Genomic DNA, 26,949 nt, shown 5'->3' with positions numbered 1-26,949 from the left:
ATCCAGCACCTGAAACTCAAACATGTTGGAGTCTGTGATGAGGAGGAAGGGAGTTCAACAGCAGGTTAAGTCATTACAGAATCCTACTTTTGTTCCGTTTCGAAGTGAAGAACGTAATGTCCCTGGTGCGGATGTTTACTCGTTATCCAGATTGACAAGCATCACAAGTTAGCATTAGCTCGTTAATAACAGTATAATCAGGGGTGGTGTAGTTACTTTGCGCTTTGCATTGTAAGACTAAAGACACGTTTTTATTCACTCGCCTTTTTTGGACTATTCATTTATCAATCTGTTGTCATGTATAGCTACACTGCAAAACTTCCTTAGTAATTTTGTCTAATTTCCAGTCCAAATATCTAAAAAATCTTAAATCAAGATTACTAGACAAGAAAATTAATTGATGCTTAAAAGTTCTGTTTGAAATTATATCTCATTAAGATTATTTTTCGTACCCCATTGGCAGATAATTTTTCTTGCTTTAAGCAAAAAATCACTTAATTTGAGGTGTTTTTTCAGAAAACAAGACATAATTTCTTATGCTTTTTCATGTGTCTAGTACATGTTTCTTGATATAAGATTTTTTTTTTTAATTTGGACTGACATTAGGACAAAACTACTAAGTTAGAAAAGCAATTTTTGCAGTGTATATTCTGTGCTTTCTCCCATATAGGTTATTATTGACAAATATATTTGTGTGTGTTGTACTTTTTAATTTAATTTTAAAGTTCTTTTATAGCTCTTGGTCATCTTAAGCTTTGTTAAAATGTGGTGTATAAATGAAGCTTGCACTTACTACAATGATGGTAGTAATTGAATGAATAAGCTTCAAGTGAATTTGAGAGAGCGAGTGTGTGTGTGTCAGTGTTTGTCAGTGTGTGCGTCTGCAAAAGTGTGTGCGTCTGCGAGTGTGTGCATCTGCGAGTGTAGTGTAGAGAACAAGTTCTTACATTCAAACAAATCCTGTTAAGTTTTCTGATTTGTATTGTTCTTTAGATTTTATAAATTATTTATTGTTCTGGCAGCTCAGGTGGCACTTTTATTAAAAAAAAATCTATATATTTGGCAGATGTAAAGCATACATGTGTATGTTTTTTGTGTTAGTCCATTTTTATTTGATTTTATTATTTTTCTAACAGCTCAGGGATGTTCAAGGAGCAACATGCTTGTGCACTTTCTAAAGATTTTAGTTCTGTTTTTGAATAAAGGGTTGGAAATGAATGCTTTTCTTGGTTTTTGTTTTTATCCGATTCATCGATTAATCGAAAAAATTATTTACAGATTAATCGATTATTAAAATAATCGTTAGTTGCAGCCCTAGTCTCGTCTTTGAACACCAAACACATTTCTTCCGATAAGCACACCGGTTTCCCCCGAAGCCCATCCGGTCACGACCGCATTAGGGCGAGAGAACCGCTTTGCGGGTTTACAAACCATACACACAGTTTTCTGATGTGAAGATACTCAAGACAAACGCATTGCTATTTCTCCAAGTCAAATTTATGTTACACTGGGAACATTGTTCTGTGCAGCCAACAACACAACATTTCGTTTCTTTGCTACTTTTGCCATGCTGTTGGAACTTCACACATGTGAAACCAACAATGGCGGCGGTGCGATGGGTGGACAAGTTCAGAACAAGGGGCGGAAATATTATAATAAGAAAGACTACTTACGTCACTAAGAGCGCGGTTTCTGAAGCGCTCGTTTTCTCAAAGGCTTGCAGAGATAGTCTCCCATAAAAAAAATAATGATTAGTCTTTTTTCACGTTTTCTGAGTTGACAGATGCACAAGAGACCAGATTTTAGCATTTAAACTTACAACAAGTCTGTTTTTCATGAAATGTTCCCTTTAAGTTATTTAAACATTGCGTAATTTATCTGACTCCAAAAGATAAAAAGGAAAACCTTGTTGAATGATATTATTTGTATGTGTTTGTTATGCATAATAGTAATCATTATTCTAAAATTTGCTCCTTCATCCGATTCTATGTGTCGCTTGGAGTCTCACGACGGCCGTTACATGCGGATCTCACGGTCACAAACTCATCAGTATTGGTCACTGCCAGTGGTTCTATGACTATTAATACTCAGAGAGCATTATTTATCTAGCCCCTTAGACTATAAAAACGTAATTAAATTAATGATTATTTCTAACCAGAGGTCATGACCACTACATAGAGATAAACAGACCAATCTTACTTCCTCTGATGGTAGCTTAGTATAATCATGCCATACTTTCCCACTCAGTTAGAATAATACTCCAAAAACCAGAGATTTGAGACTTACCCTATTTAGACGGAAACATTCTCCCCTTCCGGTCTAAGTACACTTAAACTAATTGCAAGTAGTTAGCCGGAGCTCTAAAATCTTAGAGTAGATAATCATCATTCATTGTTGTATGCTGTTTGAAATGGAGATACAAATTCTGTGGGGAGTTCATTGCATTGGATGAATTTCTGTGTTTCACAGAATGTGTTGCCCCTTTGGTGTGGACACCTTGGCACCATCCTTACACTTGTTACAGAGAAGAGTCTTCCAAACAATACACACATTTGTTAAACTTTCACAAAATTATTTCCCAGTTTGCTTCTGGAGGAGGGCGAATATAGACATTTCTTGTAAATTCTGTTCCCTGCAGAAAACAAGCTTTCACTCACTCATTTTCATTTACGTCTTCCCCGTATAGTGGACTCAAATGTCGTTCCCTATATAGGGTATGGTGAACAAGGAAGCCGTTTCAGACAGATGTCATTGCATCTCAATTGCTTGTAATTTGTTATGTGTAATATGTCTATTCTGCACAACTAGTAGAATCACCTGAAAAAAGCCCTTTCAATTATCATTTTTGATCATTATACCTTAGGGTGAAATAAGTCAAAATATTACACATCACACTTCGACTTTGCACCACATATACATATACATCACATATAAAGTGTAAACATACTAGTCATAGGAATCCATAAAAGCTATTTAACAAGTCAAAAATCGTGAAAGGTAGGTATAATTGACTTGTCTACCACTGCACAGTACAGATTACATGAAGTGTAATTATTCAGTTTGTTTGACGTTTTGCCTCATGTACATTATTGTCAAATGTTCTTTTGCAGTCATCCCACATTATGGAGACCTGAATATGGGAGTTACATGATCGAAGGAACCCCTGGACAGCCGTATGGAGGGACCATGTCAGAGTTTAACACAGTCGAAGACAACATGGGCAAGCGGAGGAGAGAGGCCTCATCTGTGCTGAATAAGGACGAAACTCTCCTCACGATCACATCATTCCCCAGGTATCTAGATGACAGATGTTTGTATTAAGACTTTCTGTGTGCAGTGCCATCCATCATCTGTAACATTTACAGAGCAGTCTGTAGTCTATTGTGGTGAATGCATTGCCAAATGAGATAAAAAGACTGTCTTCACATTCAGATGCATGCTTATACATTTGATTCAGTCCAGTTTTAAGAATTTAAGGAAAAATGCTTAAAACTGCACTGAATCAAATGTAGGGCGTAGTAATTGGCACAAGGTGGCGCAGCTGACTCGATAGCAAACAACAAAATCATGTTGTTTCATTAGTAGTTAGAACACTTTTTACAATTAATAAGTGCTATATTTTTCCAAAATATTATATGCTTAAATTACTTTCTTCCAAACAGAAACGTAAAGCCAATGTATAAAGTTAATATTTCAAATTGTTGTTGTTGCTTTTATTATAGTAACTAAAATTAGTTCAAGTTTAGTAAAAGTGAATCCATTGTTCTTTAGCATTGCCCACATCAAACAGAACCAAACTGTTACACCCCATTCCTTTCTTAACATGATACATGTACATGATCCATTCCTTTCTTAACATGATACATGTACATGATGATCTTTTCCCTCACCCACATAATTACTATTCCGCTCTATTAAATTACTAGCCAATATTTGCTGCAAAGAAGTAATTATAAATGGGTTGGGCTTGCCAGTGGGTGTATGCTGACAGTTTGAAGCAAAAGGCACAGCTGATGTCATTTTACCCCTGCAGGCTCATTCATCAACTCACATTGCCATTGTAAAAACTATGTATGCCTATTTTTAAGATAGACGGATGGATTGTTGTTAAACAAAATGGTGTTTTTATCTTAAAACTGCAATGTTTAAACGGGTTGTGTGTGCCATATCTGTGTAGATAACTTTTGCCCTTTGGTCTCAATAACTTTACTGGCCCGAATAGAAAATAATATGCTTGCAAGTTAAATGTGACTTTTCACGTTACTGGTTATAATATAATCTGAAATGTTCATTATTTTTAAATGCATTTTTCAGGTTGGGCTGTCCAGGCTTCACAAAGCCAGAATACAAACCAACTCCTGTTGAGAAAGGAGTGTCCAAATCACTTTTCTTTCCCGATGAAGCTATCAACAGCCACCCTAGATTCAGGTGAGAGATGTGTTCAAAGTCCAGATATGCCTCATTAGACCCCCAATTGTTTTTCAAGCATTTAGTATTATTAGGACACAAGCACGCAGGGCCCAATTGTTCACATAAGGATTATTCTTACACTGAAAAAACGCAAAACTCTTGATTTTTTCCCCCCTTTTTTAATAAGCAGAACGCCAAGATCGAAGACTTTTTCTATGTACACAAAAGGCCCCTTTCTCTCAACAATTGTTCACAAATCTGTGTTAGGGAGCTCTTTTAATTTGACTAGATAATTCGATTTTTAGAGCCCTGTTGTTTTCCTGGCATTTTTGATTATTATTATTAGGGCCTGAGCACCGAGATGCAGAGCCGTATTGTTTCCTTGGTGTTTTATTATTATTATTAGGGCCCAAGCACCAAGGCGTAGAGCCCTATTAGTTTCCTGCCATTTATTATCATAAGAGTTCCATCGGTGCTGAGCCCTATTGTTTCCTGGCATTTTTCCTGGTTTCCTTTTTAGCCCCCCACCACTTCACTCTCCCACTTCGCTTCCTATCCTCTCTATCACTGTAATGTACAATTAAAGGCAAAAAGCCTCAAAATAAATCTTTAAAATACAAAAGTTTTTTATTTGATCTAACAGTTCATGTATACCTCATCAAGGAATCAAAAGGTGGGCCTGCCAAAGGGTCACATGGTTGTATCTTTACAATACTTTGGAATAGTGACACAAAACTTTGTATACATTATCAGTAGGACATTTTGTACACCTCATATTAATTTTACGATAGAGCCGCCTAGTGGTTTAAAAGTTTTAAGCAATTTCCATGTTTATCTAGTGCTTTAACATATGATTTTATGTCTGATTTTCAAAACGTCATGATCAGACATGATGTATTTCCCTTTGTACCCTTGTAGAGCTTGACCCCGTAGTTACTGTTTGCAGCTATATTTTTTATTAATACTATTTTTGTTACAATATTTCTGTGCATTTTTGCCACAAACGCCATTGTCATCGGCCATTAGGACCGGGCAAAGGGTGGCAAACAGGCATAGCAAGGGGGTTCTGTCGCATCCCCTGGAATGGAAAAAAATCTTGTTGCATAGATCACAAATATGAATACACCTGATTCAGATTTGGAATTGATAAAATTCAAATGATACCCAACCCTAGCCACCAGCTAGCATCAGGACATGTGACACTTATAAATAATTGACAAAATCCTCCAATAAACTTAGGCTGTCATGATTATTAAATAATAGTCTAATCGTTTTAGATCATCTCAATTATGGAAAATCTCTATAGAAGACACTAGTGGTCAGTTTTGCTAAACCCGCATGTGGTCAGCAGAGACTCGAGGTGCATATGCATCCATCACTCCCCGTGTCCCGTGCACACATACATACAGGCTCACTGTGGTGCCGTCTTTACACTGTTTTTTCCTCATAAAATAGCTTTCAGTTAATGGAAAATGAGCGGCTGAAGCAGCACATATGAGATGAGATGAGACGAGATTCAATTTTATTGTCATTACACATGTACAAGTACTATGCAACGAAATGTATCAAGAAGGAAATACAGCATAACATGAGGAAGGTGGGGAGAAAAACAGGCACACAGTACACATAGACAAGACTTGAAACAGGGTAAGTAATCCAGCTCCGGCAAGCAGCCATCCGGTCCTGCATCCATTACGGCGCTTGCCAAGCTGGCGGGTCAAAGCACCGGAGGTTTGGAATCGGTCAGAGTTTGTGTTTGTGTGTCTGTCTTGATGAGGGATGATGAGACGAGACAAGACAGGAGACAAAGCAGGGAAGATATGGGCAAGGACGGGGAGTGAGAAAATGCGACCGCCTCCGATGATAGCCAAACGAGAATGACCAAACCACAGCTTTCTTGTGAGGTCAAAACACCTTTTACTGGCACCTGTCATTATTACTGATTGGAAATATGAACATAAACATTTGCTTGTAATTAGATCATTATTTTATGTCCGACAAAAGACTAAAATAAAAGTCTAGCGCAAACTCTCCACAGCTGTCAAAAACAGAGAAAATTTTAAAAGCATCAACCCTATTGCAAGGATCTGATAATATCACATTATCAGATAAAATAATGTAACAAATTCGCTTTGTCTTCCACAGTATATAGTGGCTGTGATCAAAGGGTTTCTGGGACTCATGTTTGTAATTTTTCAGGTTTTCTGAGTTGACAGAATGACAAGAGACCCAATTTTCGCATTTAAACATGGAAAAGGAAAAGTCTGTTTTTCATGAAATCACCACTTTAAGCCACCAGGTGTCTGTGGCTCTGGTGCGAGGGCCCAATCATCTCTGCTTGCATCTTTAGTTTTCTTTATTTTCACAGGACAATCACAGATTTTGTGTTATCATAAGAAAATGTTGAAAAGTGCAGCTGAAAGTTTTTGAAGCGACATGTGATAAAAAGAATGGGAGCTTGTTTGCATAAATCAGAGCTCAGGGGCATTGCATGGGGATTACAGGAAGCCCAGTTCAACACGCAAAGATCTTTCACTCACCGTTAGCCTAGAGCATTTGACCTGGTGCTCTCTGTATCATCACTGCAGAGTTAATAATGTGTTCCCTACCACTACTGTTACTGTAAAGTTTGCTGATTTTAACAAATTCCTAACCCAAAGTATAGCCAACGGACATAATTGATTGATTGTGGGGCATGTTGACGACAAGTTTACTTAAGGTTAGATAAAATATTAATAAATATGTTAAATTATTGTATGCATTTTTTGCCCCCTCATCCTATAAAAAGTAATGTTGTTAGGTATCAGAACTAACGGGGTCTATTTGTTGATATGTTACAGCACGCTGACTAGAAACATACGCCACAGGAGAGGAGAGAAAGTGGTAATAAATGTACCGAGTAAGTCTTTTGTGTTTTCTTCATGTTTTATACCAGTAGTTCTCAATCCTGGTCCTTGCGGACCCCCGCTCTTTATATTTTGTATGCTTCTCCGACCGCTTCGGAGGTTTGTTCAATAAGCCCGTAAGAGCCCTGCGAAGTAAACATCACTAGATATTCTGCCATAATTCCATTTCGAAATGGGCGTATATGTTACATCCAAAGGCCACGAATCGTGACTACGCAAATCTCAAGATGACAGTTAAATAACCCTTCAACTTCCGTAGTAGGTTTTGTCTGTGTGAGGACGCTGTACTCGTATTCTTAAATTAACTTCAGCCGATTTCCTGTGTGCAGTGAGGAGAGAGCAATGGACGCTGTTCAGGGAGCACGTCAGTCGGAACGATCCATTCACTGAGCTCTCTTCTAACGAGCTGGCGATTTAAATCAGGTGTGTTAAACAAGAGAGAGACACAAAATATGCAGAGCGGGGGTACGCAAGGACCAGGATTGAGAACCGCTGTTTTATACATGTATGTCAGCAATATCTGGGTCTGTGTTAATGTCTTGATGTTAAGGCATTAAATGTGTGATATCAGTTTTATTGAAATAAATATATTTTTATGTATGTTTATTTTCTTTATAAACTAAAATCTTATTTAATAAAAACATTTTCGAAATAGGGATGAAAAATGACAAGCAGCAGTGTCGATAACAGTATAATTTGTCATGAAGCTTACGATACTCTGGTATTGACTAAATTCTGTACCGGTCCAAAAAAATATCAGTTCTTTGTAACCATCCCTGGTCATCATACGTCACTGGTAGCTCCTATGTCATGCTCGTTTAAGCGAAAAACAGTCTGACTGACTTCGAGAGTTTTGCAACTGAACTATTCATTTGTTGTTTAAATCCTAATCAATGGCAAAAAAGTATTTCATTATACTCTCGTGCAGAGGTGGAAAGTAACAAATTACATTGGTACTTGTACTTTTTTAAGTAGTTTTTAAAATCTGTAATTTTTCTTGTACTTAAGTATGATTTGTGTGATGTATTGTAATTGTTATATTTAAAATCACATCGGTTTACTAATGTGTCTGCATCACATTTACGCAGTGTGAATGGAACCGAACTGAACAACTTCTGCTTAAATGACATATTTATACATGCATCGCACGTCTCTCTCTTCTGTAAGCGCGGTGCAAGAAAGTCATATGAAAATGTGCTTGCTATTTCATGCATTTTGAAAAGCCTCTCAGGCCTGCTGTAAAAATGACCATGTTGGCAGATCATATTGTTGAAAAGAACAGCAATAAATGACAAGGCAAAAATAAACCTACAAATCGACACATTTAATGTACAAAAAGCACTATGGGCAACTGTTTACTTTACTAACTATAGAATGTATATGCAGCTTCATAAGAAAAGACTAAACAACAAATGCAAAGCTCTTAAAAATATCTAAACGTGACAACACCCCGAGAGCATGCTGTGAAGAGCTCTGAACGTAAACGAAAAACAGCGTCTCTGTCTGTGTTTTAGTTAAAATTGCCTCACTTAACCAGTTTCTGGCTGAAAACAGCAGATACGTATCAAACGGATTAAACTCTTGGGATTCATGTTTCTTGTAAACTGCGATCAACAGCAAACATGTTGCCATGGTAACGATCAGGTTACAACGGTAAATCATCACATTTACTTCCATTCCGTACAAACGTGGAACCATTTATACGTGGTTTCACTGCTGAAACTTAGCATTGTGCACCATTGATTTTTTTTTATTAAGAAAATAAGGCTTACAATTTTTTCTATGGCTTAACTTTGCTTCTGAAGAAAAAAAATATTGATTTAAGAATCGTTTCGTTAATATTTCTGCTATAGGATTCTGTGATATTTCTGCAAAACAAGGCAAAAAAAATATTTTTGTTGCAGTGCACTTGTAACCTGTTTTAATACAGGTACATCTAAAAATATTGAATATCATGAAAAAGGTCAATATTTTTTGTCACTCATTTCAGAAAGTGAAACCCACATATTATATGGATTCATTACACATAGAGTGAAATATTTCAAGCCTTTATTTATTATATTTCAAAATGAAATCTGCATCTCCATAAAGCTTGTCAGCAGAAGTGCTGTAAAATTTGGTAGATGGCTGCATTGACTGTGGACTTCAGAAAACACAGTGGACCAAAGTCCACTTTTCAGGTGAAGTTAAATTTTGCATTTCATTTGGAAATCAAGGTTCCAGAGTCTGGAGGAACAGTGGAGAGGCACAGAATCCATGTTGCTAAAAGTCCAGTTTGAAGTTACCAGTCAGTGATGATTTGGCCTGCCATTACACCTGAGCAGTGCCACAGACTGATTGCCTCCATGGCACGCCACATTGATGCAGTAATTCATGCAAAAGGAGGCCCAACCAAATATTGAGTGCAAAGAAATGAACATTCTTTTTTCAGAAGCGTGAAATTTCTGTTTAAAATATATCCTTTTTTTATTGATCTTATGTAATATTCTAATTTTCTTAGACACTTAATCTTGGGTTTTCATTATTTGTAAGCCATAATCATCAAAATTTCAAGAAATAAAGGCTTGAAATATTTCAGTCTATGTGTAATGAATCTGTATACTGTAATATATTGGTATCCCTTTCTGAAATGAGTGACAAAAACCTATTTCACGATATTGTACTTTTTTTTAGATGTACCTGTATTTAAAATTAGGCACTATGACTAATGTTGGTGTTGCACAAAACAGGAGAGGTCTCCCTCCCGCTTTTAGTAACTTTTTACTTTCGAGTAAATTTAACCAAGCTACTTTTTAATTGTACTTGAGTACAAGTAAAGTTAGCAGTCAAAAAATCTTCTCAAGTAAAATTTCATCAAAGTAGTAGTACTTGTATTTGAGTATAATATTTTTGTAGTTTTTCCACCTCTGCTTGCGTGAGCAGCCATGCTGGAAAATTCCAGAAAAATCTTTGTTTGTGGGGCTCTACAGAATTGTGAAAGTGTTGCAACACATGTATTTAATCATTTCAAAAGTACAGGGTTTGTCATTAATTTCCTGAAAGCAGCGAATTTGTTCATCCATGGTTCCAGAAGGACAGCGAAAGTTTGTGTTACAGTTTTGATGAGATTACTATGATTCTAAAATGTTTGCAAACAAAATAAAAACGAATAAGTGAACGTAATGCAAATGTTACAGTTCATATTAGGAATGTAACGATTCACTGCGAAAATCGACTATAATGTGTGACATTCAAATCGGTTGAGGTGTGAACTGAATCGCAATACATTTTTTGAACAGGAGGGACCGCCAATTTCACTGCAAACCTAAACGTGGACATTCTGGTATTTCTTAAATGTAAAAAGATCAAAGGAAAGCAGTTTAATTCTTTAGCTATAAGTCTTAGTTTGTTTGTATTAAAGAAACTTTTTCTATTATTAATTTGTTTTAAAATTGCAGATAAGTTTTGTAATTTGAAATAAGACATCATTTTATCATACAAAGAAACGGGAATGCAAGGGAAGTTGTTCATTTCTAATTTGTATCGACTCATTTTGTAAAAATAAATCTTAAGTAAATCGCGAATAAATCTCATCATGAAATCAGATTCGTGAATCGCATTGCATCGTGAGCTGAGTGAATCTTTACATCCCTATTTCATATTTTATCAAAATCTAACAAAACTGAACTGAACTTTTTATGCTGATGTATTATTTAAAGATGTTGTTCAAGTGTGTAAAACACTTTTTATTCTTTCTAGATTCTTTTGATTTCTGGTTTCAGTTGAAAAGAAACCATATTGAATTGCTGTTTATCTAACGTCCCTGTCTATAACAGTTTTCAAAGATAAAAACACACCCTCCCCATTTGTGGAGGTGTTTCCAGAAGATGATGGAGAGGCTGCCAGGGCTGCTCTGCCAAATCACATCTACATGGATGCCATGGGCTTTGGCATGGGAAACTGTTGTCTGCAGGTAACTTTTTCTTTCCAGATAGCTCTGGGTAGTTGACTTGATTTAAAATGCTTAAGAATTTGTGAAGTTATTGACGAATCAAAGTTTTCTACTCTTATTGTTGTTGCAGGTGACTTTCCAGGCTTGCAGTATCAATGAGGCGCGATACCTTTACGACCAGCTGGCTACATTCTGCCCCATAGTGGTAAGATGTAGGGATGTGATTTTTTTTTTCCCCCATATAAATATGGATTTACATATTTTTATCCTCGGTGAGATCACCCGCGTAGATAGTTTAAATTAGATTTATTTAATTTTTGACGGGATTGGGGGGTGGGGGTGTAGGGATGTGTGCGTAGTCATCAATACAGCCGGCCAACAGGACCCTTTCTATGCTCATAGTCATGCACACGCTTGTTATAAATGCAGAGCCACCGCTTCATTCAACCTAATTTTGTGAGTTTCTTTATCTTTATTTATCCAGAGAGTCCGTGAAAAATAGACGCCAAAAACACAGCTGTTTTGGTACTGAAAAAATAAGTTGTGGTGTTATTTTGAATGACACGCTGATGTCTCTACTGAATGCATACATTTAAATATGCTAAAACCGCAACATGCAGCGCTTGCAAATACCTTTATTACATGCAGATAATGTGGACAAACGCTGTATGAATGATGTAGATGCACCCTCTAGTGGCTGTGTATGGAAGTCTCTTGAGGCCACAGTATTCTTCACTTTTTGTGTTCAATTATTGTTTCATGTATTATTGCTGATTACAATAAAATTAAAAGTAGGCCTAATATAAACTACTCAAGGGGGGGCATTTCTTAATGTCAAACGTTTTTGAATAATGTATACTGTGTGGAGAGCATTCACCCAACATCGTAATCTCATTCTTGACGCAGGTTGCTTTTAGAGAGTTTTTCATTTGAACCCTTCATATATTTATGGTTATTAAATCTTTACGATTCACTCGCCATTTAGAGGTATGACATGATGTTTGTACGCTGATAAAAATGTGTTTATGAGAAGATCTTAAGGAAATGTATCCCAGAAGTGTGCTGTTTTCTGTATTCCCTAGAGCAGCGGTTCTCAACCCTGGTCCCTCTGCTCTGCATATTCTGTATGTTTCTCTTATCCCCCTTCAGAGGTCTGTTCAATATGGCCTTAAATGCCCTGCCAAGGGTACATCAATATATAGTCTACCATGGTTCCAGTTCCTAAGGAGCGTATATATATATTCCATCCGAAGGGCATTAACGTGCACAAGACATGACTACTACTCAAATCTCATGATTACGTTTAAATTACCCTTCACATTTCTGTAGTATGTTTTGTCTGTGTTTAAAGACGCTGCAGGCTTTTATGTAGCGCAAATCCGTGCTCTTAAACTTCAGATGAGTTCCTGCATGCAGTGAGTATAGAGCAGTGAACATCGTTTAGGGACCATGTCAGTTGGAACCCATTTTCTTCATGAAGCTCTCTTCTAACGAGCTGGTGATTTAAATCAGTTGTATTAAACAAGAGAGAGATGCAAAACATGCAGAGCGGGGGTCTCGAGGAACAGGATTGAGAACCACTGCCTTAGAGTTTTCAGAAATTATGTTTTATTGTGTGCAGATGGCTCTCAGTGCCGCCTCACCTTTCTATCGTGGCTACGTATCAGACAATGACTGCCGTTGGGGTGTGATATCTGCATCTGTTGATGACAGAACTCGGGAGGAGAGGGGTCTGGAGGTGAGAACACATTCCATCATACCCTTTTCCGCTGAAATAGTGCCTGAAATTTGGTGCCCCTCTTTAGAAATCGGATACGTGTTGTTGGGTCTCGATTCGAATCAATATTTATAGACTTAAAACAAATCCTATAGATATTTCTAAAAACGATCAGTAAATATCACACTACAATGGTGAATTAAAAAATGAAGTGAAGCGCCACAAACCTGTATATACTTTAAACACACTTGGGTATATTGAAACAGAACAGGGTATTTTACATTTATGATAGAGTATAACAAACAAAGTTAGTTGTAAAGAGTGGCTGCAATCATATGAACTGCTGCCTTTTATTTGAAGGTGATGTTAATTTTGACAACACACCCGCATGTTAATTAAGCAATGAATGAACGATATGCTCCCTGTTGTAACATCCACACCTTGTATAATAAACGGTGAAATCTAGTGAATAGTAGTAGCAATAAAATTCACTTTAATGAATGTTCAGTGCTTGCAGAAATATTAAAGAAAAAAAAAGATTTGCAGCTTTTGAGAATTGGTATTGAATCAACTGCATTTTAAAAAACTATACATTTTCGATTTTTTTCCCCAAGTCCTATGATGCACATACAAGGTGTATCTATTATTTTGTTATAATAGGCAGTTCCCTTTCTGTCGGTCTCTCGACGTTGTGTCGAGAACGACAGATGGGGTTCGCCCTTGAGAACCAATCAACTCTGACTACTATAGAAAAGGCCAATGAAATTTGCCGAATGAAATTTGCATGCCGGGCTCCGCCCCCGGACATCCGGTATAAAAGGAAGCCGGCGTGCAGCATTCATTTACCTTTTGTTCTTCAGAGCCTTCGCTCATGACTACGAACAGAACGAATTCTATGAATTCTTCTTCTTCTTCTTCTACATTGCCGGATCTACGACGTGTAGCAGCGGATCGTCCCTACCTGCACCGACCTTCCCCTGGCGTCTCGGCAGTTCCGAGGTGTGTGAGATTTGATCTAAAAGTCCTTTTCAGGACTGACTGAGCATTCTCCAGCGCAGCTGTTCTCTTTGGTGCGGCAGGGAATGGACACGATCGTTGCATTAGGTGTGTGGGCGTCCAGCACACTGAAGCAGAGTTCGTTGACACATCTGCCCGCACTGCCATTCAGAAGTTGCGGTCACGGGTGGCTGTCTTCCTACGGGAACCAGCCACCATTTCGTCTGCTACCCGGGCTGTGACATCTGTGGCTACGGCCCCGATGACCACCCACGTTAGCAGCGTTAGTGATATGGGGAACTCTGCGAACGTAAACCCGCCAGCTAAGTGCTCACGGGCCGATCGCACCCCGATTCGCTTTTCTGAACGTTCCCCAACCGGCGGTGGCATACCGTCCGGATTCTCACGCACACACATCGAGAACATCATGTCCCGCTGTTCTCTTGGGTGCGGCAGGGGATTGAAACGATCGCTGCATTAGGTGTGTGGGCGTCCAGCACACTGAAGCAGCGTTCGATGACACATCTGCGCGCACTGTGGGCAGATTGTCATTTAGAAGTTGCGGTCACGGGTGGCTGTCTTCCTACGGGAACCAACCACCATTTCGTCTGCTACTCGGGCTGTGACATCTGTGGCTACGGCCCCGATGACCACCCACGTTAGCAGCGTTAGTGAAATGGGGAACTCTGCGAACGTAAACCCGCCAGCTAAGTGCTCACGGGCCGATCGCACCCCGATTCGCTCTTCTGAACGTTCCCCAACTGGCGGTGGCATACTGCCGGATTCTCACGCACACACATCGGGAACGCTTTCTTGATGCACTCATCTCACAGGGTGGGTTGTTGGTAAACACTGTCGAGGACTGCGCTCAGCAGTTTTTGACGGTGAAGCAGACAGTGGCAATTAACCACATTTTTCTCACCGTGACTCGCCCGCCTAAGGGCCTCCGAGATCCCGCGTGACGTCTGCTTCCCTGCAATCCAGGACCCCTTCGACATCGGTTCCGGTTCCTGTGCCCCCACAGGCGGCACCCCGGAAGCAGATGTCGAGGGGGAAAACCTCCACCCCGTCAGCAAACTTCTCACGAGAAGGGTCACTGACGGGAAGACTCCAAGGAGAACAATATCGGGCCCGAACCTTCACAGCCACGGCTGTGATCGGTCGGTACGGGACGATTCCTGCCGCGTCACCAAAGCCAGGCCCTTTCAGGGCCTGGCGCCCACTTACTCAAAGAGTTTTTCCGTTCTCCCCGGATGTACTTGCAGCCGATCGCACACTCCTCTGGACTGTGCTAGGCGAACCGACCTCACACCCTGGCGAGGTGTGAGGTCGTATACATACGACAGCTATCACCACTCTCAAACCGACAGTGCGTGCCGTTGTCCTGCCAGGCAGGTAAAAAGGCGGAGCCAACCTTCCCTCCGGGGACCCCCGTGACCGATGGTTAGCTCCGCCAGCCGACGAACCACCCCCGTGGGAATGATGAAGCAGACCGTCCCCTTGGTCACCCTGTCACAGTGCCTGGGAGCTTGAGAGCTGCCCACACTGTCTCGCTGACCAATGCGGGCGGTCCGTCTTGGTTACTCGATCCAGTTCGCCAGAGACTCTCCCAAGTTTCAGGGCATCATCTCTCCCTCTGTCAGAGGCAGGGACGCCTCCGTACTTCGGGTAGAGGTCACCACCCTTCTGGCGAAACAGGCATTGAGTTCGTCCCTAAAACCAGGATGTTCAGTGGGTCACAACCCGCACTTCATCATTCCCAAGAAAGACGGTGGGTTGCGCCCCACCGGTCTGCGCCCCACCGGTCTGCGTACCCTGAACAAGCACCCTCACAAGCTGCCATTCAGATGTTCACGCAGAGAAGCATCCTTACATCTATCAGGTATCAGGATTGGTTCGTGGCAATCGACCTGAAGGGCGCTTACTCTAATGTCTCGATCCTCTCGACACCGCCTCGTTCCACGGTTCGCGTTCGAGGGGTGGGCATGTCAGTACGGAGTCCTCCCTTTCGGTCTGTCCCTGCGGGTACTAAACGATCTCGACGACTGGCTTATCTTGGCACACTCGCGAGATCTGTTGTGTGGACAGAGGGACCTGGTGCTCCGGCATCTAGATCGATTGTGATTTCAGGTCAACCGAGAAAAGAGCAGACTCTCCCCAGTGCAGAGCATCCTCTTTCTCGGTATGGAACTAAACTCTGCACCATGACGGCGCAGCTGTCTGCAGCACGCGCTTAGTCAGTGTAGTAGAGTAGGCGGGGCAAGACCGTGGTTCGAGTCCGGTAAGTAATTGTGAATTAGCGCCAGCTGTGCGCACACCAGCCTCGAATCACGTAGGAGATGGGAGCATATAAAAGGAACGAGCGACCGGACCGTCGAAGAGAGAGGACCGGGCCCGAACTTGTGTTATGTTTGTATTTGTATTTATATTATGTTTTGTTCGCCGGCGGTCGTCCATGAGGGGCCGCCGGCTGTTATATTACTTTATTAAATGTTTAAATGTTTGCCGGTTCCCGCCTCCTTCCTTCCTTTTATGGAGAATTGTTACATTGGTGCCGAAACCCGGGAGGAAATAAGGAGGCGGGAACCGGCAAACATTTAAACATTTAATTCGAGGCCGGTGTGCGCACAGCTGCCGCTAATTCACAATTACTCACCGGACTCGAACCACGGTCTCGCCCCACCTACTCTACTACAGTCAGTGTTGAACTGGAGGCTCCTGGGACACATGGCATTCTCCGCCGGGGTAATACTCCTCGGGTTGATGCACATGAGACCGTTTCAACGCTGACTACAGAGTCGAGTTCCGAGGACAGCGTGGCACACCGACAGCAGGCGCATGGTGATGTCGCCCTGCTGCCGACGCACCCTAACCCCTTGGTCTTCCATGACCTTCCTCCGGGCGGGGTTCCCCTCGGGCAGATTACGAGGCACGTTGTGGTGACGACGGACGCCTCGCTGCAGGGGTGGGGTGCAGTGTGCAATGGGCACGCAGTAGCGGGGCGCTGGACGGGCCCCCGTCTACGCTGGCATGCAATTGCCTAGAGTTGTGGGCTGTGCGGCTGAGAAGGCTCCGGCCTCTAGTGCAGGGCCAGCACGTGTTGGTCCTCCGGGACACCATGACAGCCGTACCGTACATCGCCAGGGTGGCGCACGCTCACGGCAGCTAACACAACTTGCCCGACGCCTCCTCCTGTGGAGTTAGCAGGTGATCTGCTCCCTGCGGGCCACACGCATCACAGGCAAACTGAACCAGACAGCCGTCACGCTCTCTCATCAGTATACGCCTTGCGGAGAGTGGCGACTCCATCCCCGGTCCAGCTCATTTGGGTGCTGTTCGGACAGCCACAGATAGACCTCTTTGCCTCCCGCGACACCACCCATTGTCTGCTTTGGTACTCCCTGACCGAGGCCCCCCTCGGCACGGATGCCCTGGCGCTCAGCTGATGGGCGGAAGCACACTTTCACCCCCAGGAGCCTCCTTGCACAGACACTGTGCAAGGTCAGGGAAGAGGAGCACCAAGTCTTATTGGTTACACCGCACTGGTTTAACCACACTTGGCTTCAGAGTTGATGCTCTGGACAGCGACTCCCCCTGAACCATTCCCCTGACAGAGGACCTGCTCGCTCAGGGGAAGGACACGTTCTGGCATCCCAGATCAGACCTCTGGAATACCCATGTCTGGTCTCTAGACGGGATGAGAAGATCCTGAGATGGCTACTCCCCCTATACGGCTGAGACCATCCCCATCTACTAGGCGGTTACACGCCTCTAGACGGTGCCTCTTCTCGTCCTGGTGTCTTTCTCAACGAGAAAGACCCACTGAGGTGCTTTATCAGGACTGTGTTCCCCTTCTCACGAAACTGGAGACTAACATCTCCCCTCCACACTGGAAGTGTATGTAGTCGCTCATCACAAATCAGTTGACTGAAGGTTTCTAGGGCAACACGACCTGGTCACCAGGTCCCTAACGGGCGCGAGAGGGCGGAATCCGCCTCATCTCCGCTCCATACCCTCTTGAGAGCCCCTCGGAGGTTCCGATCTTCCTCACCCGAGTAAGACGGCCCTCCTGTTTGCGCTCGCTTCCGTCAAGAGGGTAGGGGACCTCCAAGCATTCTCTGTGTCCCCGGATTGCCTTAAATTCGGCCCTGGCAAACTCTCACGTTATCTTGAGACCCAGGCCCGGATGCGTGCCCAAAGTTCCCACTTCTCCCTTCGGGGACCAAGTGGTGGACTTGCAGGCGCTCCCCACTGGGGAGGAAGACCCAACCCCATCCGTGTTGTGTCCTGGACCGCACGCAGAGCTTCAGTAGCTCTGACCTGCTCCTTGTTTGTGTTGTAGGACAGCAGAAGGGGAAGGCTGTCTCCAAGCAGAGGCTGGCGCACTGGTTCAGGGATGCCGTTACTATGGCATTCCGATCTCAGAATCTCCCATGCCCATTGGCAGTGAGGGCTCACTCCACGGAGTTTAGCCACCTCCTGGGCACTGGGAGAAGCGCCTCTCTAGCAGACATCTGTAGAGCTGCGGGTTGGGCTACGCCCAAACACCCTCACAAGGCTTAACTATTGGTTACGTATGTAACCTCAGTTCCCTGATGGAGGGAACGAGACGTTGTGTCCCTTATGCCACAAGCACGTATCGTCTTCTGCTGCAGTCGTGAGAGGCTCTCAGGCTCTTCAGAACAAGAGGTAAATGAATGCTGCACTTCCTTTTATACCGGATGTCCGGGGGCGGAGCCCGGCATGCAAATTTCATTCGCCAAATTTCATTGGCCTTTTCTATAGTAGTCAGAGTTGATTAGTTCTCAAGGGCGAACCCCATCTGTCGTTCTCGACACAACGTCGAGAGACCGACATCAGGGAACTGAGGTTACATATGTAACCAAGACGTTTTTCTTACCTTACTTCTTGCCTGACTATCTCTCTTTTCCGACAGCCTACTCTGATTTGATTGGTCAGATGGTCTAGTCTGCTATGATTGGTCTACCGTGAATGAGGCTCGGGAGCTACAGTGTTTGGGGTACTAGGGCACGACTTGTTTGCGTGATTCAGGGTGGTCTCCCTTTTTTCCAAGCCGATAACTTTGTTATTCATTCACCTTCAGCAGATTGCTTACATTCACAAACGGCAACATTACACATTGCATGAAATGTAATTTACATGTTCCGGAAAAATGTACACTCTAAACAGTGGTCGCGGTTCCAAAATATATAAAAAAGGTGCTTTATTTACAGTATACAGTCATCTGAATGGGGCAGAAAGAAAGAGAGAGGGTGAGAGGGGCAAGCGCTGGTCACTCTGAAACTACTGTCTGAAAGATGTATTTATATGCTTTTTGTCAAACGCAACGTTTTAAAATATCACTTTCTATTTAAAATAAAAACGTAACCACTGGAACACATGTTTGATGCCGTGTTTTAATAAACTAATATTTTTTTTATGCATTGATGCAGTTATCTGCATTCCGATGCATTGTAAGAACTATTATTTTCAACAGCCCCAACATGTTGCCCAGCACCACTGCACAGTGCTGAAAACCCCGTAACTGTCTTGATGTGTCTTTTAAATAAATGCCATTTTTACAAGCTGTCTCTGTTGTTTATCAGGGTTAATATTTGAATGGTTCTATAAACTTTAAACTGGCTATTTGGTTTATCTGCAGCCTTTGAAAAACAACAAATTACGAATCCATAAGTCGAGATATGATTCGATTGACAGCTACCTCTCCTGCTGTGGGGAGAAATACAATGATATTGAGCTGACAAAAGATGAAGATATCTATAAACAGCTTCTTGATGCAGGTAAAAAGACTGTATGACACGGACTCAAAAGCCCTCCATTTTTTGAAAATTATTTTCTAAGCACACTTTACTGCACCGTTGCAGGCATTGACAAACTACTGGCACAGCACATCGCACATCTCTTTATTCGAGATCCGCTTTCACTCTTCCAGGAGAAGATTCATTTGGATGATGAGAATGAATCCGATCACTTTGAGGTATTTATTTGGCAGTAAATAGGTTGCTTTAGAAACCTGCCACATTTCTCCACAAAATAAAATGATGTTCAAGCATAATGTGAGAAACCTAGTGAGAAATATAATTTTGTTTTTTCTTAAATGTTTGCCAGCCATGTTCTTGTCTGGTTTTCGATATTTACTTGTTATCATATATAATGACATATAATCTTTAATTTGTTTCAGACCCTGCAGTGTGTTTCTATCAATATTGTATACAAAATCATCCAAAGGTGTTGTTTTCTCTTGCAGAATATTCAGTCAACAAACTGGCAGACGATGAGGTTCAAGCCTCCGCCTCCAAATTCTGACATAGGATGGAGAGTAGAGTTTCGTCCGATGGAGGTATTAAACTTAAAGTTATTTGCCTGCTACGTGTGTGCTGAATTATGCAAGCAGATCTGTCGGTTCAGTGATTGTTGGCTTAATTATGCCTACGTTTTAATTTAAAAACAAATGGTACGAAAAAGGGGGCAAAACAAGGGGAGTCCAGGGAGTGAATGTTTGGTTGGATTTTTTGTGTGGAAATTAAATAAGGAATTCCATATTTTATTCACATCAATGAAAATTTCACCCAAAAAATAAAACGAGCCTATATTTTAGATTTTGCTGTCCCAGATGTATATGTGAATCTGGACAACAAAACCAGTCTTATGGGTCAATTTTTCGAAATTGAGATTTTTACACCGTCTGAAAGCTGAATAATTAAGCTTTCTAATGATGTATGGGTTGTTAGGATAAGACAATATCTCGCGGCGATACAACAGTTAAAAACTCTGGAATCTGAGGGAGCAAAAAAAACTAAATAGTGAGAAAATCGCCTTTGAAGTTGTTAATCAGGGGCACTGTAGCAGGACATCCGCTCGCAAAAATAACGTTTTTATAAATTTACGGTAGGAAATTTACAAAATATCTTACTAAATACAAAATTTGACCCATACAATTGTATTTTTGTATTTTACTAAAAATGTTCCCGTGCTACTTAAGACTGGTTTTGTGATCCAGGATCACATATGACTGTCTTCTTTAAGCGGATCACAATCTGAGTTATATCGAATAATATCCTTCCCAACTTGATAATGACAAAGGATAGAGACCCAGGTTTGTAAGCTCCAAAAAGTGCATATATCCATCATAAAAGTAATACATACAGGGTTACATGTGCAGGATTAATATATGTCGCATGACGAAAAATAATACATTTATAAGCAAGAACAATTAATATTTTAGCCAATTTAGTCATGTTTGGATGTAAACAATAAGGGGTGCTCCGATCAGGATTTTTGGGGCTAATCACTGATCCTCGATCATTGAAAGCTGTATCGGCCGATACCGATCACAGATTACATGAGCTATTTGAAGCTTTCTCAGTACCATTATTTATTAAACTATATTTAACAACAATTAATATCAAGTATTCAAATTAGGAGAAGAGAAAGTCTAATGAATTAACAAATTAATTTCAATATTTACATATAACAGCAGCCTATGACATATAGTAATATATAGTGGCCGTAATCAAAGCAAATTTATTACATTATTTTATCTGATAATCTGACATTTCTTTATGCTTCTTACTGTCCCTTGCAGTAGGGTTGATGCTTTTAAAAATGTCTCTGTTACAGCTGAGGAAAGGTTGCTCTAGACTTTTATTTTAGACTTTTATTTATTTATTCAATGTTTCTGTTGTCGGACATAAGATAATAATCTAATTACAAGCAAATGTTTATGTTCATATGTCCAATCAGTAACAAAGACAGATGCCTGAAAAGGTGTTTTGTACTCACAAGAAAGCTGTGGTTTGGTCATATATTTGCTGCTTCTGCCGCTAACTGAACAGAGAAAACGCAGAGAGAGAGAAATTTTCCCACTCACCGAAAGCTATTATTTAACCAAAAATACACTATTTTATCAGGTAAAAACTCTGTAAAGACGGCACCACAGCACGCCTGTGTGTATGCGTGCACGGGATGCGGGAAGTGACGGATGCATATGCACCTCGAGTCTCTTGCTGACCACATGTGAGCAAAACTGACCAGGCATTTGAGACTAAGCTAATGAAGAGGAAACGACAGCTTACCTCCTTCCGCTCACAATCATGTTCAGTCCATTCACGATCACGTTCTGTTGACACGAATTGATAAATAGGGGAATTAAAAATCACCTTTATTTTAGTCTGTCAAAATGATGGATTGCCTTCAGGTTTTTCCATCACTTGTATAGAAAAAACGCAATCTCTGCAGCTGAGTGGCGCTTAAGCTGCTGAACTATCCAGCTCTCTCTAAGTGCTAGCTAACTTCGAAAACTACTCGCACTCCTTTACGTGACAAACCTTAAATTGTCTGAGATTGGTGGTGTTAAAATGTTTTGCGTGCTTCCCGCCTCGTGGAATTCGCATAGTACACACGTTTCAGGTTGCTAATGCATTGTCTTTTTCACACACCTTGTAGAATTACCAGACCGGTGAAGCCATTTTCATACCTCGAAAAATTCTTTTCGAGATTAGATTATTTCTAAGAAAAAATCTAATCTGCTTTTTTGGATCTGCCTTTATAGAGACAGCCGATCATAGTGATTATCGGCCGATTGTGATCGCCGACCGATCAATCGGACCACCTCTATAAACAATTATCACTGTTCTCACTCAAAATGGGCACATCAATTAGCTGAACACAATATAATAACCTCCCACTCAAACAAACAATAGATCCTGAAACACACGGTCATGCCTCCCAGCAGATGCAAATTTCTACAAAAGAACAAAAAACATACACACAAATGGCAACACATGCCAGTAAAAGCTGTAAATGTAGTAAAAACTGAATCCAAGCATTCAATTATGACACATTTTACTAACGTACTTCACAGTTTGGGGAGAACCTTCTTCTGCCTTAGAAACAACACTAGATGTTGAAAACTACAGAAAATGTATATACATTTTCTGTAGTTTTCAACATCTAGTGTTGTTTGCAGTGATGTTACTGATTAGTTTCAGTACACTTTAAGAACATCTTTGTTACCTCCTCCTGGCTTTCTTGGCTTTACCTTTTATTGTTTAAAGGTCGGTTAAATGCTCAGTTTCTGCCAATCCCATATTAATCTTGAGGGGGGTACTCAATTAAAGCAGGAGTACTCAATTAAAGTTCTAAGAGGTCCGGTCTTTATATTTTCTTCCAAACGGAGGTGCGGACAATGTTTTTGAGAATAAAAACAACATTTAATCAATTTAGCCCACCTGGATATTTTTTCATTCGTCCTTCAAGTATTCATAGAAGAGAACGGTTTTAAGTTGTTTTTTGAATGTTGTGAGAGATGTGGTTGACTTGACTGAGTTAGGAAGAATGTTCCGAGTTAGGAAGAATGTTCCACCTGGACAGAGTTGTGAAGGAGTATGAGAAAGCGTATGATTATTGCCCGTTTGAGAAGGCAATACAAGGCGCTGCACGTTTGCTGAACGCAGGGTTCTTGATGGGGTGTAGGAGGGTGTGAAACTATGCAGGTTCAGATACAGTGATAGTCCTGAAGGCAAGCATTAGTGACTTGAATCTGATACTGGCTTCAACTGGTAGCCAGTGGAGAGAGATTAAAAGGGGTGTCACATGAACCCTTTAGGACTGTCGGAAGACAAGGCGTGCTACTGCATTCTGAACCAGCTGGAGTGGTTTAATAGCCTTTGCAGGAAAACCAGAAAGGAGAGCATTGCAGTAGTCCAACCTTGAGATTACCAGGGCCTGGACAAGGAGTTGTGCCGCATGGTTATTGAGATAGGGTCTAACCTTTCTAATGTTGAATAAGGCCTATCGACATGACTGCGTTGTCTTTGCAATGTGATCATTAAATGACAGGTGTTCATCAAATATGACTATGAGGCTCCTTGCTGTTTTGGAAGGAGTGATTGTGGTATTGCCAAGTTGGATGGTGATATCGTGTTGCACCGAGGGATATGCCGGAAATTAAGGATGATCCGATCCGATATTTGTATCGGGAATAGGCGTCGATACTGAATAAAATTCTACATCGGGTATTGGTGACAAATTGCACCGATACCTGATCTAGCTGACATAAGATTTCTGCTAGGCGATGTAAAAGTTAATGGAGACACCGGCCCTTAAACTCTCTCGTTGCTGTCTTTCGCGAAGTGTGTGACATCATACGCTAGCGACGTGCTCTTTACGTAGTGCATGTGAACAAGCAAACATATAGCTTACATTGAGCAGCGAACAGCATGGAGCCAGCCAAAATATCTGCCATTTGGAGTTATTTTAGAACAGCTACGCCAACAAGTTCCACCGCTGCTTGGAATACATGCCAAGTAAATGTTCAGAGGGGTGGTGATAAAGCTTCTAATTATAATACTACTAATTTAATCAAGCGTTTACAGAGAGGTCATCTCAAAAAGCACGCCGAGTTCAATAAGCTGAAGAAACTAAAACGAGACGGTACTAAGCAGCTAACTTTCGAGGAGACAATGGAAAGAATTCAAAAGTTTTCATCTGGTAGTGTGAAAGCACTGAAAATCACTGAAAGCATGCTGAATTTCATTGTTCTGGATGGGCAACCGCTGTCCGTCGTTGCGAACAATGGCTTCAGACTCCTTATAAACCACCTGGAGCCACGGTACGACATGGTGAAGCGTAAATATTTATCTAAGACGGCTCTACCTGAACTGTTCCGAAAAGTCTGCAAACACATATACGAAAAAATTAAAGACGTCAATGTGGTGAGTTTTACAACAGATATCTGGAGCTCCGACGTGTCCCCTGTGTCGCTTTTAAGTTTAACCGCACACTGGTTGAATGGGAATTTTGGGGATAATTTGACTTTGAATTTCTATTTGCACCGACTAAACTATTATATATTTTTCTGTTTATTTTTACATGTGCAGTTTTACCAAGCTAGGGAAGTTAGTGTTTTATTTATCTGTTTCTGTGTTGGATGTTAAAAAAAAATCCACTATACTTTAGTTTAGTTAAGTGGACTTTGCTTTAGTCACTAGAGCATTAAAAAGAGCTGATTCCTGTTATTTTGAATATCTAAAGCAGTAAAGCAATTGCTTTTTTGCTCAATTTCAGCTGCTTTATTGTTTATTGACCCGCTTATCAATCTAGTGAAGCTGTAGTTTTATTCAGCTGCTTAATTTGCACTTTAATTTTCATTGTCAAGTTTAAGATAGTGAACATTATGTTTTATTTTTCATTTGTTGCACCGGTGCTGGTTTAATAAATAATTCACTCAATTTTTGAATCATTTGTTTGTTATTTTGTTTTAGGGGTACAGGAAATTAATGTTAAGTAGAGCCTGATGTCTTGCACAGCAATGCACACAGTTTATTAAGCAATTGTGCACTTTAAAAATGTTACCTTAGTATCGGATCGGTACTCGGTATCTGCCAATACTGAATCTCAGGTATCGGAATCGGTATAGGAAACAAAAAAGGTGGATCGGAGCATCCCTACCGGAAATACGAGTAGTTCTGCCTTGGTAGGGTTCAGCTGGAGCTCTTTCATCCAAACTGAGATGTCTTCTAGGCAGGCTGTAATGCGAGCTGCTACAGTTGTATATTCTGGGTGAAATGAGCTGTAAATCTTGGTCTCGTCAACATAATGTGTGCCCGTATGATGGGTCGCAAAGATGTCGTGTAGATGGAAAAGAGCAGCCGTCCAAGCACCGATCCCTGAGGGACCCCAGTGACCTTGTGTTGAGCAGTGGACATATGACACTCCGTGAAACTTGGAAGGATCTGCAGGAGAGGTAGGTTTTGAACCAGTGTAGAGGAGAGGAGATGGCAGTGCAGTCTCAGTGAAGTGGTTTGTTTTGAAGCCAGACTGCTTGTCAGCCAATAGTTTATTCTGGGATAGGTAGGAAGACACCTAATTGAAAACTGCCCTTTCAAGTGTTTTTGCAATAAATCGGGGAGAGAGACAGGACTGTAACTGTCGGTCATCGAGGGATACAATGTGGGTTTCTTAAGTAGGGCCGTGACCTCGGCCTGTGTGGAATGTGGAGGGGTGCACTTACTTTTGTTGCAAGCATTTTAGACATTAATGGCTGTGTGTTGAGTAGGGGTGTGACGAGATGCTTTTTCAACCAGATGATACAAGACACAAGATTGGGTTCTCGACAAAGAAACGAGACAAGATTTTTACATGATCTTTAAGAAACCCTCAATGATGAAATGTATGAATTGAAAAAAAATATTGTTTTCAACTGCGCTTGACTGTGGAAGAGATGCAAAGGCATTAGGGGTTGTTTGCCCTTTTAATCTTTTCGTCACAGGTGCGGCTGGTTTTAGTAAAGAGCGGTGGTGGTTCTGTATGTGTTTTTGCATGTGTTTGTGTTAGCTGCGCTGTACGGCATTGTGTTCTGGGTGATATTCAATGCTAATTTCACCCTCATGCTCCTTAATGCTGATATCACAACTCACGAGACAACTTTTCACCTCAACGAGAAATCTCGTCGCGTTTCAATCTCACAAGAACTCGTAACACGAGATCTCGTCACAGCGCTAGTGTTGAGTTATTTTAAGGGAATAGCAAATTTACACGGTTATACAAGCTGTACACTTTACATTGTACCAAAGTGTCATTTCTTCAGTGTTGTCACATGAAAAGATAAAATAAAATATTTACAAAAATGTGAGGGGTGTACTCAAATTTACGAGATACTATATATGTATTAGAATGTGTATTTCCATCTCAGGTTTGGTCTTAAATTCTATATAAAGTGGCATTAAAAAAGTATCTTAAATGTTTTAAATTTGACTTGCTTAAATCTGTAGACACCCTGATGAGTACTAAAGTTAATTTTAGTGTCTTATTGTATTTGAATTGTCATAAACAGAGTTTATAACACACAAGGTTTTAGGTTGAGCCAGTGTTCTGGCATTTTGTGCATTTTGTTTCTCAACTTTTGAATTTACCAAGTATTTTTGTTCAATGACAGAAATATACACCAAATACTGTTTCGCATTGAT

At 41.1% G+C, this 26,949-nt stretch overlaps 1 protein-coding gene across 2 annotated transcripts in view; it reads left to right on the top strand.

The window, feature by feature from the left end:
• The window catches only part of gclc (glutamate-cysteine ligase, catalytic subunit), a 59,823-nt gene that overhangs the window by 7,863 nt on the left and 25,011 nt on the right, over window positions 1–26,949 (top strand). For both annotated transcript variants that reach the window (XM_056761370.1, XM_056761371.1), the window contains exons 3-11: window positions 3,111–3,293; window positions 4,315–4,428; window positions 7,251–7,309; window positions 11,132–11,268; window positions 11,378–11,452; window positions 12,869–12,985; window positions 19,623–19,761; window positions 19,846–19,958; window positions 20,229–20,321. In XM_056761370.1, the coding sequence (XP_056617348.1) occupies window positions 3,111–3,293; window positions 4,315–4,428; window positions 7,251–7,309; window positions 11,132–11,268; window positions 11,378–11,452; window positions 12,869–12,985; window positions 19,623–19,761; window positions 19,846–19,958; window positions 20,229–20,321 (1,030 nt within the window). The remainder of the gene's footprint in view (window positions 1–3,110; window positions 3,294–4,314; window positions 4,429–7,250; window positions 7,310–11,131; window positions 11,269–11,377; window positions 11,453–12,868; window positions 12,986–19,622; window positions 19,762–19,845; window positions 19,959–20,228; window positions 20,322–26,949) is intronic.

The sequence above is a fragment of the Triplophysa dalaica genome, chromosome 11 (assembly GCF_015846415.1).
Source record: "Triplophysa dalaica isolate WHDGS20190420 chromosome 11, ASM1584641v1, whole genome shotgun sequence".
Lineage (NCBI taxonomy): Eukaryota > Metazoa > Chordata > Actinopteri > Cypriniformes > Nemacheilidae > Triplophysa > Triplophysa dalaica.
This window is presented reverse-complemented; position numbering and strand designations above follow the sequence as displayed.